The sequence below is a fragment of the Panthera pardus genome, unplaced genomic scaffold (assembly GCF_024362965.1).
Source record: "Panthera pardus isolate Hobbes unplaced genomic scaffold, ASM2436296v1 HiC_scaffold_3, whole genome shotgun sequence".
NCBI lineage: Eukaryota > Metazoa > Chordata > Mammalia > Carnivora > Felidae > Panthera > Panthera pardus.
In genome coordinates this window covers 16,187,044-16,202,932 of record NW_026526876.1, presented here as the reverse complement: position 1 = coordinate 16,202,932, position 15,889 = coordinate 16,187,044, and the positions used below count along the sequence as shown (strand labels likewise).

Below are 15,889 nucleotides of genomic sequence, written 5' to 3'. Positions count from 1 at the left end.
GGCTCCCAGAACCACACCCTGACCCTGATCAGAGTCGCCGGGGATCCAGAGAAGGTTTTCTGACTTCTGAGAGAAGCTTCCGAGAGGCTGGAGGCCCGGGCCGGGCGGGCGCAGCCGGGACAGGCACGGAGGGCCCAGCCGCGGGGCCGGGCCAAGGGCGTATCCGTCCTGTCCTGAGAGGCTGCTCTCAGAGCCCTCCGCCTCCGGCTCTTTGCAGAGCGCACGGCTGAGCCACCGGGAGCCGCGCTGCGGGGAGGAGGGCCACGAGAGGGCCGCAGTGGGTGGGCAAAGCTTAGTTCCATGTTCTTTGCGCTCCGGGACCCTGGGTGGCGCTTCTCCGTCTCCAAGATGAACTGGAGAGGCGATGTGATCCGTGAGAGGGTGGGGGGTCTGGCTGTGAATTCCCGACACCAGGGAGGTTTCTGGGGGCCTCCCCTCCAGGACAAACAGATCCTCTCCTCTTGGCCTTTATCCTGGATGGTCGGCTGTGACGGGTTTCTCTGGACAAATGCCTTCCCATCCCCAAGGCCCGCACGGCCACCGCGGCAGGGCCGGCCTCTCACAGCGGCAGGAGAGTCACCAGGAAAACAAAGGAAAACCCCTACAGGAAAAGGTCTCCCCTCAGTATGTAGGTCACGGTTCCTAAAAGCACCTTTACATCAGGGCACCTGGAGTGGGTTGGGCGTCCAACTCTTGATTTCAGCTCAGGTCATGACCTCACAGTTCGTGAGTTCGAGCCCCACGTTGGGCTCTGTGCTTGGGATCCTCTCTCTCCCTCTCTGCCTCTCCCCTGCTCATGCTCTCTCAAAACAAAGAAAGGGGGGAAAAAAAACTGTATCACCAAGATTTTTACAGAAACGGTATAAATGAAATAATATCAAAGTCCTGATGAAAATATTTACATACGGACAGTCCAGAAAAGTACAAAGGAGAAAAAAGATGAAGTCAGAGAGTCGCTCCTGGTGACTGACGCTCACGAGGCTCGGTGACGGGAAGCGGCCCGGGGGACACTCAAGAGACGCCGACACACCTGGCCGCATTTCAAGTCACGGGGTCTCGGGGGAGAAAAGACACACAGATATAAAGAAGAGTAGGATTATTCGGACAACGGTGGTGTGGCAGTGAGCCAGCCAGCCATTCGGGGGGAGGCTAAGCTGAATGCCTACCTCATTTATGTCAAAGTAAATTCCAGCCGAACCAAAGATTTTAATGTAGAAAGAGAAACCATAAAAATTCTAGAATAAAGCATGGATTAATATGGCCATAGTCCCGGAGAGTGTGTTTCCTGCACTGAAATGAAACGCCTGGGTGCAGACGTAAGCAGCCGGGACCACAAACACGCAAGCACGTGCGAGGGGGAACTTCTGTAAGTCCCAAGGACGGGAGCACGAAGACCGGAAAGTCAGCGACAAACACAGCTGGCCGAGGACACACGGGCAGACACGAGGAGAAACACACGCGTGGCCAACGTGGAGAGATGCCCGAACGCCCCAAAGATTAAAAATTCAAAACACGACAATCAAAACACGAATACCATACTGCTCTCCGTCATTCCGGCAGAAATTAAAATGTCTGACGACACAGGAGGCCCTGGCGAGGACATGGGGGCACACAGGCCAGGGGCGCGTAACCTGGCCCAGCCTTTCCACAGGACCGAATCTTAGAAGCCACGTGCTTTTCGATTCAGCGAATTCCATTTAGGAATTTACCCGACACGCATCCTCCCCGAGACTGCAAAAATGAAAGACTACTTAAACACGATGCGGTCACTAAGAGGAATGAGATAATCCGGGAGTGCTAATCTAGAAAAATCTCTGAGACACACTCCGTGCAACAGGAAACCACAGAACACTAGGTGTGTGAGCGCACGGAAGACTGAGGAGGACACGCCTGAAGGGGCCGACGGGGACCGTCTTCGGAGGCCGCGTGGAAAGGCTGCGAGCAAGTGTGGGTGTGGACGCGTCACTTGCAACCCCACCGCGTGTTTGGGTCCGCAGCTCAGGGGACACGGTAGGCCGAAGTTCCTATTCAGAGAAAATACGGAAATGCCGCCAGCCACTTACCTACACCACAAAACACCTGCCCAGATTGACGCCTAAATATTTCTCTTGTGGAAAAAAGTACACCTGACTTCTGTTCTAATGTCTGTAAAACTTTGCCTGCTGTAGCCACACCATTGTGCTGTGGTTTTGTACGTGGGGCTCTGCCTGAAGTCTCTGCACCAGGATCCTGAACTCCAACAGAAGATACCGAAGAAAGGAGACTCTAAACACCAGAAAGAAAGGAGACGCGGAAACAGCCACTGGCTCAGAAAAGAAATTCACCGGATCTTTCTTAGGTCAGAAGCTGAGCTTTCGGGAGCCCTCTGTGCAGCAAGGAAGTTCTTTCCTTAAGGAAGGAGGGGCGTGCTGGGTGAGCGCTGACCGCTGGCGGAGCGGAGCGGAGCGGAGGGAAGTGGGGCCTGACCTGCCCCTCGGTTTCCTCCGGTGCGTCACCCACATCTACGTGGGCAGACACGGCACGCACTCGGGGGACACGCACAGGAAGTCACGAGATCGCCAGGCCGTAGCAACGGCGCTCGTGAACGTGGGTTCCTGGCGGAGCCGGCCGTCCCTCGGGGAGCCCCGGTGATCACGGTGGCCAGCCAGGCGGGACTGACCGGGTCACTGCTGAGGCTGCACGGGTCTGAGGCCACACTGGGGTCGGTGACTGTCCCCGCTGCAAGACGAAACCCCCACCAGCCGCAGCTCTTCAGACAGGAGAGGCCTTTAGCAGCTACAAGTTTACTTGTCACGAGGAAATCTCGGCCCAGTGGACAAGCAGTTAGAGGAGCAGAGACGAGAACAACGTATAGCCAGTCAAGCTGCCTTTGGAGGGCTGTCAAAATGCACGGGAGAAGGGAGAGCCCGGCACGGCCCAACACTTCCAGAAGGCCGAGCCCTTCAACCCGCAGCAAGCCGCATGCAGGTGCCACCGCCCCCACCACAAACACACCTCAGCGACCCTTCCAGAAGCAGAGAGGGTCGATGGCAACAACGGGAAGGTCTCCTGTTCCCGAGGCCCTGTCCGCTGACCACTTTGTAGGCAGATCCGTGCTCCGAAGGCCCAGACCTGGGCCTGCCTAGACCCACGACACCTGCCCTTCCTTTCTACCTACGCTGGCTCCTGAGACAATTCCACCTGCTGCCTTCCACACCCCACCTGTGTGTCGGACCCCGGGCCCTGACCGCCAGCGGCCGGGCCTGTGCTTTCATATTCCATAACCAAGGGAACTCGGGAGGCCGCAGGAAGCCTCAGACGACGGGTAAAGGTTCACTCTTCGAGAGGGGCAGACCCAAGCCTCGTTTCCGCTCGCCTTCTTCACCGGAAAGAAAGGGCGGTTCTGTGCGCTGTGAGCGACGTCTCTGGTGCGCTCGCAGGAAGGCCTAGAAGATTCCGACCAGAGCCAGTCCCCTTCGAGACCTGCCACAGCAGATGGTGAAGCAGGTCTGCTGGGAGGTGCTCTCGCTTAAAAGTAAGGATGCAACCATTTTGATCTGCAAATCACAAACTCAACCCCCAAGGAAGGGAGCAAAACCTATCTTAATTTCTGGGCCACCCCTCTCCCTGTGCACCGCGCCCTAAGCGGTTTGCCCAACGAAGGCCGGCACAATCACGGGGATCGCGCGAAGACGAGGGGATCGGGTGGGACGCTATTCCGGGTGCCTCCTGAGAGCCCGCTGCCCTGGTGGGGAGGCACTCTACCTCATTCCATCCCACACCCCTCCCTAGACTCACGTGGACCCTCACAGCCTAAGACGTTTTTTCTTTTCCGTTTCCGCTTTCGTTTGGACGAGATAAGGAAGTCCACCTGTGAAGTCTGCGTATTTCCTGACAATGAAATGTGCACGGTCACGTCCAGTTTTATAGACGAGGGAAGACTCGCTCAGTACAAGTAACCCACTAAGAGAGGCCCATTCGAACTCACTGGCCGAGTCCTTAGCTCTTTATTTTCTCTTACTGGAAGAATCCCGCGCACTGCCACTTACGGAGCACCTGCACAGGCCCGGCCTGCGCTCGGAGCTCAGATTTAAACGGCTCCGGCCCCTGCCCTGCACAGAACAGCAAGGCCAGACGGGGAGGCCTTGTAGCTGCGGCCCACGCTGCCACAGTGGCCACGCACACCCGGCACTCGGAGGATGCCTGGGGACGCCAAGAGGCCTCAGGGAGGTCAAGCCTCTGAGCCGGGACTTGAAGGGCGAATGGATTCAAATGGGGAAGCAGAGACTACTGTGGACGCACATACCACGCAAGGCGAGGAGGCCGGGAAGCGGCTGGTGGCCGGGGACAGTGAGCACACCTGGGGTCAGGGCCCAGGGCGCGTCAGGACTGGGCTGGCACCCGGAAGACAGCCTCGCCTCCGCCTGCCGGGGCCTCGTGTTCCACATACGGGGGGAGCCTGGATTCCGGCCCAAAGGAGAGGTTCGAGGGCAAACCAAGGGGGTAGACTACGCACCGAGAGGCCAGGCTTGTGGAGACACTGCCCCATTCAGTGCACGGCGTCCGCGCTGGCTCCCACGCCTACGGGACACGGGAACGGGTGCCGACGAGCCGACGAGCACAGGCACCAGGGAAGGACAGCGGCCAAGAGCACGTTTAATTTACGGATTACGGGTCTGAGATTCGTGCAGCAGGAAAGGTCTCACTTCCCTAGAGACACTTTCGAACCCCCACTTGCCCTTCATCCGGGGTGTCCTCGGCGTCCTGGGCACCAGTAAAGGCAGCTGCTCTGTGAGGAGCGTAATGCGGACAGTCCCCTCCCCCAGGGACCCCGGGGACCCGCCGGGGGGAGGCCCGTTTGCTCCCTTCCCGTTCACGTTTGCCCGAACGCCATTTCTGCGTCTCCTCGTAATCCCTTGGGCGTTGATTTCAGCGGCAGTTAGAAGGGCAACGCCGTCCTCCCTCACGTCCTCCCTCACGTCCCCAATACACAACAGGCCAAAGCGCTCCTGGGAGGCGATGAGGGAAGTGGAGAGTGGCCGGCTCTTGACGGTGACTCGCTCAAAGCAACGCTGCCCATTAACCCTGTCTCTCAACTCTGAGCCCGAGAGTCCCCAGTCCCCAGATGGTGCCCGCTGTCACCACCGGGCCAAGCGCCCGCAACGCGCAGCTCAGGCTGGATCAGCAGGCCCTCCGGGACGGCCAGAGGCCGATGACACGGGGCCCTGCGAGTCAGCCTCGAAGCGACTGTTCAGCAGGACCTCTCCTGGGTCTGAGGCCAAGCTCACCTGGAGGACCAGCGGCGTGTAAGAGTGACCAGCGGTCACTGCCCAGGCCAGGCTCACACCGGCTGCCCCGAATCGTCAGTAAAGTGCTCTCTTCCCCTCTTGCACGTATCCCCTTTCCAACGAGAGACCCTGGCTACGGTGGACCCACCTTCCAGATACAGCACCTCCCACGTGGGCTGTTCAACGCTAGCCCGGAACTGCCTCTCTTTACGCCCCGTCTTCAAAAGTATCACCACGAACACCTGTATGTCCCTCTCTCCCAGAGTCTTTCCCACACGGCACAGCTTTCCGAGTCACCCGCGGATACGGGCCAAGATAATCTGCGCTCAGAGGTGAAGCTTTCCAATGTATCTTATAGCGAACCAGATAAGGAAAAGCATAAAAATGACCCCCAAAACTCGTTCCAACTTTCACAAAATCTACTGTGAAATCTTCAAACTCATTCACGTAATTCATTACTAACTACAAACCGGTACACGTTTGTGCTGTGTCTTCCACCACTGAAACATTGCCATCTGGTGACGACATCACAAAACAGACACACGTCCACACGCGAGCTTCAGAACGACAGAAGGGGCTTTCGCGCACCTCCTTCCCAGGGTCCTCGGGGGCGTATGGGCCACGTGACTTGTTGCCCCTTTACTTAAAACGTCACGGTTTACAGTGTGGGTGCGGAGAGGACCAAGGAAGTTTACAGACCCCTCAGGGCCTCTGGCGGCGGCAGGTAGCAATACCGAAAGAGGAAGATCAAGTTAACCCCGAGTGGCCCCTCCGTTACACCTCATTTAGTGCCAACGGACGCCTCCGTGGGGCTCTCCCTGGTCGCTCTGATCCGCACTTCTCACCATCACTCTCAGTCTGGACACGGGCCAGCCCCGGCCTCCTCCCCGCCACCGCACTCTCCGGTCGTGCTCCCGAAAACGGCGAGAGCGAGCCCACGGCCTGGGCTGCGCTCCCCCCCCCCCCCGAAAGGCAGCACAACTGTCATCCCGGCGTCACCCACACGGATCGAGAAGAGACCTCACCCCCACTCCAGACGCCCGGGCGGGGCTGGGACTCACCATCCTCCTCTTGGGTTTTAAGGACCATCTTCCCCCACCAGAGCAGGGCCCCGAAGGTTGCTAGGTTGTGTTTCTCAGAGGCCAGCTGGCGCGGCCGAGCTCCCCTGGGCGGCGGGGCCGGGCGGGGCGGGAGCACCTGCGGGGCCGCCGGGCGCCGGGACAGCTCAGAGCGCCTTCCTGAACGCCGGGGACCAATGGGCCTCCCGCGGCAGAGGCGTCACGGCCACCACCCAGTTCCCGGAGTCGAGCTCAAGAAGCTTCGGAGGAAGTTCAGCAGTTAACCGTCTCCTCCTCCCTGGAAGCAGCCCGAGGCCGGAGCCCAGGAGCCCGGCAGGCGCCCTCCCGGACTCTCCTCCGACTCAACCACAGCGACGGACGGGGCGAGCCCCCGCGTCCCTGCACCCGGCGAGCACTTTCTCAGAAGAGAGTCCCATAAAGCCCCGGTGCCCTCACACCGAGAGGGCGGCACACTTCCGAAGAGAATGACTAAGACACCGTCATCGTTACGGTATGCTCTGAGGTCACAGGCTAAAAGGAGAAGGCAGATTTTAAGAGAGAGGGAGAGGGAGAGGGAGAGGGGGGGAGAGAGAGAGAAAGAGAGAGAGAGAGAGCAAGCTAGGGAGAGGGGCAGAGAGAGGGGAGGAAGAAGAGAGAGAGAGAGAGAGAGAGAGAGAGAGCAAGCTAGGGAGAGGGGCAGAGAGAGGGGAGGAAGGAGAGCGAGCTAGGGAGAGGGGCAGGGGGGGGGGGAGAGAGAGAGAGAGAGAGAGAGAGCAAGCTAGGGAGAGGGGCAGAGAGAGGGGAGGAAGAAGAGAGAGAGCGAGCTAGGGAGAGGGGCAGAGGGACGGGAGGAAGAAGAGAGAGCGAGCTAGGGAGAGGGGCAGAGAGAGGGGAGGAAGAAGAGAGAGAGAGCTAGGGAGAGGGGCGGGGGGGGGGGAGAGGGGGAGAGAGAGAGAGGGAGAGAGAGAGAGAGAGAGAACGAACCTTAAGCAGGCTCCAAACTCAGCACAGAGCCCGACACAGGGCTCGATCCCATGACCCCGAGGATCATAACCTAAGCTGAATCAAGAGTTGGGACACTCAACCGACTGAGCCACCCAGGCAAGAAAGCAGATTTTGAAAGGAAAAAAAAAAAAATTCCAAGGACATTTCCAACACAAGTTCGGTTTTATCCCCTTTCTATTTTCTCCTGTGGGTTCGTTTCCGCATACTGTTATTATACTCACGATACGTGTTTACTGTTGAAATCAGATGAACGGTAATGAGGAAAAAAGCCTATCACTCGGGAATAACCACTGGTGACACTCCGGTATGTATTATTTATATTCTTCCAGATTTTTGTTCTGTGTATTATATTCCCACTCTGTCTCTTTGTACACACACATGTACAAATATATGTTTTACCTCTGTAGATACCTTGGATCCTATATATGACGTGTATAATAACCATATATGTTACACAAACACATATCTCTTGAAATGTGTTTATATCATCTCTAGAGATGGTATACATCTAGAGTGTATACATCCAGAGAGAAATACAGATCTATGAAGAAATAAATACATATACAGAAAGACAAAAATTCGGTGTTTTACATGCTCTTTTATAACCGGCCATTTTTTACTTATGACAAACATCTTCCATGGTAACGGACGCAAACTGATCACATTTTTTGTCATTCACAGCATAGACGGTATTTAACCAATCCCCTGCTGTAAGACTTCTACGTGGTTTCCACTCTTCCTGCCCATCTCAACACCCCCGGGCACACCCTCTGGCTTGCCCTTTATCATCCCCTGAGCACACGTTCTCAGAGCAGAACTGCTGGATCTAGATACCGGGTCCCCTCCTCAGTTTCTTCACTCACGAGGGACCAATGAAACAACGTGTGCCTCGGGCGTCATCGCTGCAGGCCCCGTGGCCCGGCCCGGCCCGGCTAACTCATCGCCCTGTGAGGGGCTCGCCTGACGCCGAGGGCCCAGGGGCGTCACACGACTTGCCCGAAGCCTGAAACCCGGCCCCGAGCTCCCTCCGCTGCTGGACCCCGACCCCTCCTCCCGGTGGCCTCGGTCGCGGGCGCGCCTCCCGCAGCGGGTGCGCGCGGGACGCGGGGCCAGCCGTCCTGAGGCCGGGCCCTGACCGCGGGCAGAAAGGCACACGTCTACGGCCAGACACCAGAGCATCGCCTCCAGGCACGCTCGGAACGTGGCCCCAGGTGTCTCAGGGCAGCGGCCCCGGCCCACCGTTTTCCTTCTTTGTCTGGTAATAAATAAACACACAAACACATACTTTTAGAAACCACTCTGCTTTGTAGAGGCAACTAACATAAACCAACTTCTTACCTTCAGTTCAGTACATCAAAGTTATGCTTTCTCCGGCGCGTCCCTTTCTGGAACGAGTCACAGGCCAAGGCCCCTCCAGCCCCATTTCAAAACCTAAGTTACTCATTCCCAAATCAGTATCTGTACCCTCTGGGGCCAGGGCCGGTCTCTGATGCGGATCCCAACTTTTCAGAGGACGGGGCACTTCTACTTCATGCCTGTCAAGCGGTAGAGCGTTTCTCTGGAAAGATGCCCAAAGGCAGGCCTGCCCCCCCCACCCCCACGCGGTGGCCACCCCCTTCCCGGCATGAGCACCCGCCGCCTTCGCAGACCCTGCCCGAGCCTGCCTCCTCCCTGGCAGGACAAACTTCACGTCTGCTAGTCTGAGAAGTGAAAAACGGCTTCTCGGCGGTTACTGTCTACACTGACCTGATGACCGGTGGTGCTGATGACCTTTTCAACAGTCTGAGGTATTTCCTCTTTTCTGAACTGCTTATTCATATTGTTTGCCCATTTTCTTATTGATTTGTAGATTGTGAATTCTTTGTATTAAACGTTGCAAACTTTGGGGCACGTGGGTGGCTCAGTCAGTTAAGCGTCCGACTTCAGCCCAAGTCATGGTCTCTCGTTTCGCGGGTTCGAGCCCCGCGTCGGGCTCTGTGTTGACAGCTCAGAGCCTGGAGCCCGCTTCCGATGCTGTGTCTCCCTCCCTCTCTGCCCTCTCCTGGCTCATGTGCACACTCTCTCTCTCTCTCTCTCTCTCAAAAAATAAATAAACGTCAAAAAAAACACATTTATTTTAACATCGCAAATCTTTTCTCACAACCGGTCGCTTGTTTTTAATAGCAGTGGTGGTATCTTTTCCCTTTATAGAAGTTTCTGTGTGTTACAATCAAATATGTAATCTCTTCCTCCACTGGCTTCGTTCCGGGCACGTGGGGTGCTGGGTACCCCACGGCGTGCCAGGCACCGGCCTCCGTGGCACGTAGGGCTGCAGGGGGCTGGGGAGGGAGGGCAGCGGGGAGGACAATGCACGTACGTGGGCAGGTAAGCGCCCAGCGGGTCAGGGCTGGCTGCCCCTGGCCCGGGCCTGGAGCGGAGCAGACAGCGGCGGGAGGGGAAGGCAAGGCCGGAGGGCGGGGAAGGCAGGGGAGAGCTGCGGAGGGCCTTGGGGGCTGTTTCCGCGGTGGGTGAGACGGGGAGGCGCTGCCAGGGGCGGGCACGAAGTGAAGGAGCGGACTTCCGCTGTCATGACTCCGGCCGCGGGGCAGCAGGGGCACAAGCAGGGAGACGGGCAGGGAGGCCGCTGCCGCCACCCAGGCGAGGGGCGACGGGACAGTGATCAAAGTCCTGCTCTATTCACTTGGAAGGCAGCGCCAGGGACTTGCTGACGGACTCCCTGTGGGTGTGAGAGAGGTCAAGGGTGGCCCAAGCCCTCTGGCCTGGGCGGGCGGGAGAAGGCACATGCCGTCTCTGGGCGGAGCTGCCACCAGGGTCCCCGCCCCAGGGCGCAGGGCGCGCCTCAGCCTCTGCCCGGACCTCCCGGACTTCCAGCCCCGCCCTGCGCGGCACCGCTGGCCAGTTCACTTCCCAGGAGGGATTCTAAGGCTCATCCCCATGTGGGGACGGCGGCCCCTTCACGACCGGCTCCTGTCCCGGTTGTGTAAGCTGTTGGCAGGAGAACTGCCGCTCAGGCCTTAAACCGGGAGCACGGCAGGCGCACCTGGCGGGCCGCCACGCTGCCTGCCGCGCGGTCACCGCTGTTCCGAAGCTAGTGCAACAGATGACATTATTTAAAAAGCGAAGTTGTGAATGAAGGGCAACTTCGGTTCCTAAAAACAGAAGTTTAACTACCAAAGCACCAAACTCCACGTCTGACTCACTCCTGAGTGACTGCATTACTTACCCCAGATCTTGGGACATTTTTCAGATTGCAGGTGGGTGCTATTTACAAGCACGTCAGCCAACAGGCAGACACCTGGCCTTCCCGGGCAAACGGAAACAAAGTGCCACCCTACTCGCCAGGCACAGCTCCAGCATCAGTCCCGAATACAGCACCAAGATCATACGCGGCTCCTTCAGCGGAGCTGTGCACAAGTTCAAAGCACACTCTGAACTCACTGGGAAAACAAGGAAAATACAAAAGCGCAACAGTTGCCCAGGCCTCAGAGCCGTGTGAGTAAGGAGATGGGCGGCCCAGCCCTGGCCCAGCCCCACAGCAAGGACGAAACCAACAGAGGGAAAGACAGCCCTTTGTAGCTGCTCGCATCCACCTCACGCGTGAAGGCGCTTGGATTGCCGGTGTTTTGACTCAAGACGTGTTATGTTTTCAATGGATAAAACACCTTCAATAGCCTGAGTCCCTTACCCCCGTCTCGTCTTCTCTGGGGACAGGCAGGCGGGAACGTGCAACCTCGTGATGGTTTGAAATGACGCTGGGAGGAAACGTGCATGAATATTCACGTCACGTCCCGGGGAAACTTTTCTCTCTGCGTGATACCTACATCAGTCAGGATCCCAAGGAGCGGGAGTCTGGAGGGTGAACTGAGGCACTGTCTACAGAAGTAAGGGTGGGGTCTGGGGAGACCCACAAGTGGCGGGGAAGCACCCCAGGGTCAGCAGGAAGGAGCACCCAATCAGGGCCAGGCCCGCAGGTGGCGGTGGCTGGCCGCCTTGGGGACAGGACTCGGCTAACCCTCAGCCGCCTGGCAGGGAGAAAATACCTGGACCTCGTTCTCCTCTGACCAACCGCCTGGACAACTCCGGCGGGGGCCAAGGGCAGGGGAGCCTGCGGGCACAGGGCACCCAGGCAGCCTCCAGCAGAGCAGGGTGGAGAAGGGCGGACCCCAAACCACAGGCTGCCGGGCACCTCTCCTTAGGTCTGCCTCGGCCCCATCAGCTGCCTAGAAGTCTCAGCTCCTCCTCATGGTCTTAAGACCCTTCTTAACGCGACCCTGCTAGCAGCCCCTCCGGATCTTTCTCTGACCCTTCATGCCTGGTTCATCTTCTTCAACCAGAGGAACATGCACACATCGTACAAAAAACAAACAGTACCTATGGCTTAAAACAGAAACCCACAGTTTCCTGCCCAACTGTATCTCCCACCCTTGCATCGTGCTCCACAGAGGTAGCCCTCTTAGCTAGGCCTTCTGCTAATCACCTCCCTGTTTCCAAGTAACACACCCACACGATGTGCTCCCGAGTTTTCAGTTCTGGACACCAACTGCCTGCCACGATGGACGAAGGCTTGGCTTCTACCTCTCCCCTCCCCCCCCAACACACACACACACACACACACACACACACACACACACACACTGGCACGCACGCGGTAGAGTCACACGTAAATTCTGGGTTCAATCAACACTTACTATTTCCATAAATACTGCTCACGACTTAGCTATAGAACCTACTGTGGTTAAAATTACCATAGACGGGCGCTAAGTGTCTCTTTTTTTCCGTTTGCCGAGTTCTCTGCGTTACAGGCCGAATGGCAAACTCTCTACACTAAGGCAGGAAACTGTCCACAGGGTTAAACATTCGGAGCAGCCTGTGTTTGGCGACGGCCCTCCAAAAGCCTCCACGCGCCTCCGCGGCCTGGCCTTGCAGCTTCCCCCCCGTCCCCCTGGCACTTGCCGGCTCTGGTTCCTCTGACTCCGTGCGTTTTTCTTTCCTGAATTACCCTCTGCTAACAGAACAAGGACGCGCAGGGGCGGGTCTTCATTGCTGCGTGGATTCTGCGTGTCCACAAACACCCCTCTTCTTCTCTCACACTCGACCGGCATGTTGTCTGGGTACAGAATCGTAAGTTAAAATCATTTCCTCGCGACGGTGAAGGCACTCCCTCGTCGTCCCCTGTCCCCACGGTGCTGTTAGCTACAGTGCCCTTCTGACTCCCAGAATTTTCCGTGGGACCTTCTTCCCCTCTCCGAAAGCTTTCGGGGCCCTTGCCCTGAGTGCTGTGCAGCTTCGTCACAAGCTGCCCGGGTGCGAGTTCGTTTCCATGCACCATGCTGGCCCCTAGGTAGACCCCAATTCTGAAGTCTTATGATCTCTAATGATGTCCTACCCTTTTCCTCAGCTGCTCTCAGTGTTTCTGTTAGACGCTGGCCCTCTGCCGTGGATCCTCTGGTTTTTATCTTTTCACCCTGCTTTTCATCTCGTCGAGCCACTTTCTAGGAAGGGTTCTGGCAATGGGGCGAAGGCCTGTGTCCACCCAAATCTGTGTGTTGAAACCCTACCGCGATGGAGTCTGGAGGTGAGGCCTCTGGGAGGCAATCGGCTTGTGAGTCCCTACTCACGTGGGACCGGCGGCCACACGGGGAGAGGCCAGAGGGCAGCTGGCTGTCCCCGTAGCTGGTGGGCACACAGGACGGCCCTCTGGGAGCCAGGAGGAGAGAGTTCAGCAAGAGGTGCTGACGCGGGCCGGCTCTCTGACCCCAGCCTCACACCCAGAGAGACACGTGTGCTGCAGAGGCCACCCGGTCAGGGGTACCGTGTCACAGCCACCTGCACCGGACGGCTCTCTGCTTTGTCCTCCACGCTTGGCCCTCGGTGTTTCCTTTCTGCTATTTTCAGGGTGCACGCACTCACTCTTAATTCTGAATATTCCTTCTGGATAGCATCCTGTTCTTGTTTCATTAATACCACCCCTATGACTCTGAAGTCCGTGGCTTTTAAGACGTTCTGCTATGGTGTGGTTCCTCAAGTATCTTTTCTTCCACTTGCGTTGTTCTCCTATTTAACGCGGAGGCTTTTCCTTAAACGTCTAGTAAACACAGGCTGTTTCTCCTTGTCTAAGAGCCCGGCACCAACAACCTGATCGGAAGCGGTGTGTGGTGGGCTGGGTCTCCCTGTAAATAAAAAAGGGGTGCCGCGCAGAGCCCGGGAGCGACTCTGTGGGTTCTCTGTCCTACTAACCCCAAGAGCCACCCTCCAACCTCCCACCTGGGCTGTGCGGGCTGTAACCCTGGCCAGCAGTACCCGGGGCCGGGGGGCAGGTGGAGGAGAGACCGGGCGCGCACGCTCGAGGCCACGCATCTCCACATCCTCCTTCGGGAGTCAAACCTTCTTCGTGTTTTACAGAAAGTGGAAGAGACATCGCCTTGTGGCAAGACAGAGGAGAGGAGACTAGAGCCTACCTGCCCGCCATGAACACCTTCCATCCAGCCTCCCGTTTCCAGCCTCCCCCTCAGCTCCGTTCTCAAAGGCCCATGGAGCCCTGCAGCCTTTCTGGGCTGTGAGGGTAAATCATTCCCCTTCCTGATGGCCTCCTCCCCTGCAGCTTAGATCCTTCCTGGCCAGCTGCCAGCAGGAGGGCGGCACGGGGCACACCGTCACCAGAAGAGCCACTGTACGTGGGGGGTGGGGACACAAACAGCAGTTCTCTGCAGCAAAACACACACACACACACACACACACACACACACACCCCTGCACATACTGCAAACTCTTTGGAAGGTTACCACTGCTTGGGCTACTTAAAAAACACGGATTTAGGGACATCTGGGTGGCTCAGTGAGTTGAGTGTCTGACTTCAGCTCAGGTCATGATCTCACAGCTTGTGGGTTCAAGCCCCGCGTCGGGCGCCGTGCCGATAGCTCGGAGCCTGGAGCCTGCTTCGGATTCTGTGTCTCCCTCTGTCTGTCTGCCCATTCCCTGCTCGTGCTCTGTCTCTCTCTCTCAAAAATAAACACAAAAAAAATAATAATGAAATAAAATAAACAAACGACACACATTTGTACTGTTTTCCTCACAGATATGAATAGATCTTGCCCAAAAAGGGGGGGGTGGTGCTGAGGACAAAGGAAATATGTGTGTGTTGCAAAGAAGTCAAACGAAGAATTCAAAGAGCATGGCCATTCCATGACAACTGCGAACCTTGCACCTGGAGGAGAGCGTACTGGGGTCCCTGACTATCTGCCAATACGGACTGCCGTGAGGCAGAGTTTCTGGCACTTTTTTTTTTTTTTAAAACACTCTTATCATCAAAAGAAAAAGTCAACGGGCGCCTGGGTGGCTCAGTCAGTCGAGCCTCTGACTCCTGATCTCAGCTCAGGTCATGATCCTGGTCATGAGATCGAGCCCCGCGTCGGGCTCTGTGCTGAGTGTGGAGCCTGCCTAAGATTCTCTCTCACTCTGGTCCCCTCCCCACTGGGGGGGGGGGGGGTGTCTTGCACTCTCTAAAATAAAATAAAAAATTTTTAAATAAAATGCTTTAAAAAAGTCAGAATCAATTAGGTATATATTAAAAAACAACAATCTAAACCATGCCCTTCTGCCCTTTCCTTTTCACACACAATTTGAATTTCAATTTTTCCCAAGAAGTCATTAACTCTCGTAAGGAAAGAATAGAAAGGTACAATTCTTCACAAACTCTGGTCTTTTTTTCTGTGTGAAGAAAATCCATTATCGATAGCATAAAACACCATAAAACTGAGAAGCCGTATGTTTCCGAGCTTATACGCATTTTTTCCTGAGAAGAGGGTGGATACATTTATCAGACGCTCACGCAGAGCCCTGGTGCTCGAGAACCCGCGTCCGGGGTCACACTCCTCCCGGGGCGGGTCCAGGTGGCACTAGTCCCGGGACCCTGGCTAAACGACTCCCCACTTTCTGGTGACAGTGGACCAATGTCCCTACGTACTGCACTCGGCAGCCACCATCACCAGCCTCACCAGTCCGGGGAGACTTTCGCAAACAGGTCACAAATACTTCACAAAATAAGAATGTAACAGTATTTGTGAGGCTAAATGTAAACATCAAAACATCGTCCTCCACAAAGACGGGTTAGCAACAACACTAATTCTCAGATGAGAAAGAAAAAAATTCAAACTGTGCTAGAAAATAGTTGGTACAGCAGTTTTAAATGCCTTTTAAAGTAAAAAAAAACAAAACAAACAAACAAAAAAAACTGGATGCGGTAAAGTCAATCTGTGCTGCCCTCTGCTGGCTAAATAAAGACACAGTTAAAAGGTTGACAACTAGCCAAGTTGGCCGATAAATTAAATGACCCTTTGAACATGTATGGGGAGAAAAAGAGGATCTTCATGTTTTACCTAGGACGGGCCATGCCCTGCTGATATTTACCAGTACTTCTGTCTTATTTTCCGAAATGGTTTTCTTAATAATTAAAATCGGTTTGCCCTTTGTCCGCACACTGGCTCAGTTGTGGGAACAGGTTACCAGCCAGTAGGAACTTGTATTGTACACGTGATAAATAATATATTAACTAGCGTGGGT

The 15,889-nt window shown here is 56.1% G+C and overlaps 1 protein-coding gene and 1 long non-coding RNA gene across 3 annotated transcripts in view; one reads left to right on the top strand and one right to left on the bottom strand.

Annotated features, from left to right (window-relative positions):
* The window catches only part of CYTH1 (cytohesin 1), a 79,758-nt gene that overhangs the window by 33,528 nt on the left and 30,341 nt on the right, over positions 1 to 15,889 (bottom strand). Inside the window, exon 1 of one of the 2 annotated variants that reach the window (XM_053893369.1) lies at positions 6,329 to 6,474. The exons of the other annotated variant lie outside the window; for it this stretch is intronic. Within the exon in view, the coding sequence (XP_053749344.1) occupies positions 6,329 to 6,356 (28 nt within the window). The 5' untranslated portion in view covers positions 6,357 to 6,474. Of the gene's footprint in view, positions 1 to 6,328; positions 6,475 to 15,889 lie in introns of those variants that run through there. 2 annotated transcript variants of the gene reach the window in all.
* Positions 6,728 to 8,610, top strand: LOC109276845 (uncharacterized). Its single transcript, XR_008418906.1, has 3 exons — positions 6,728 to 6,836; positions 7,577 to 7,634; positions 8,012 to 8,610. It is a non-coding gene; the product is annotated as an uncharacterized LOC109276845 (long non-coding RNA).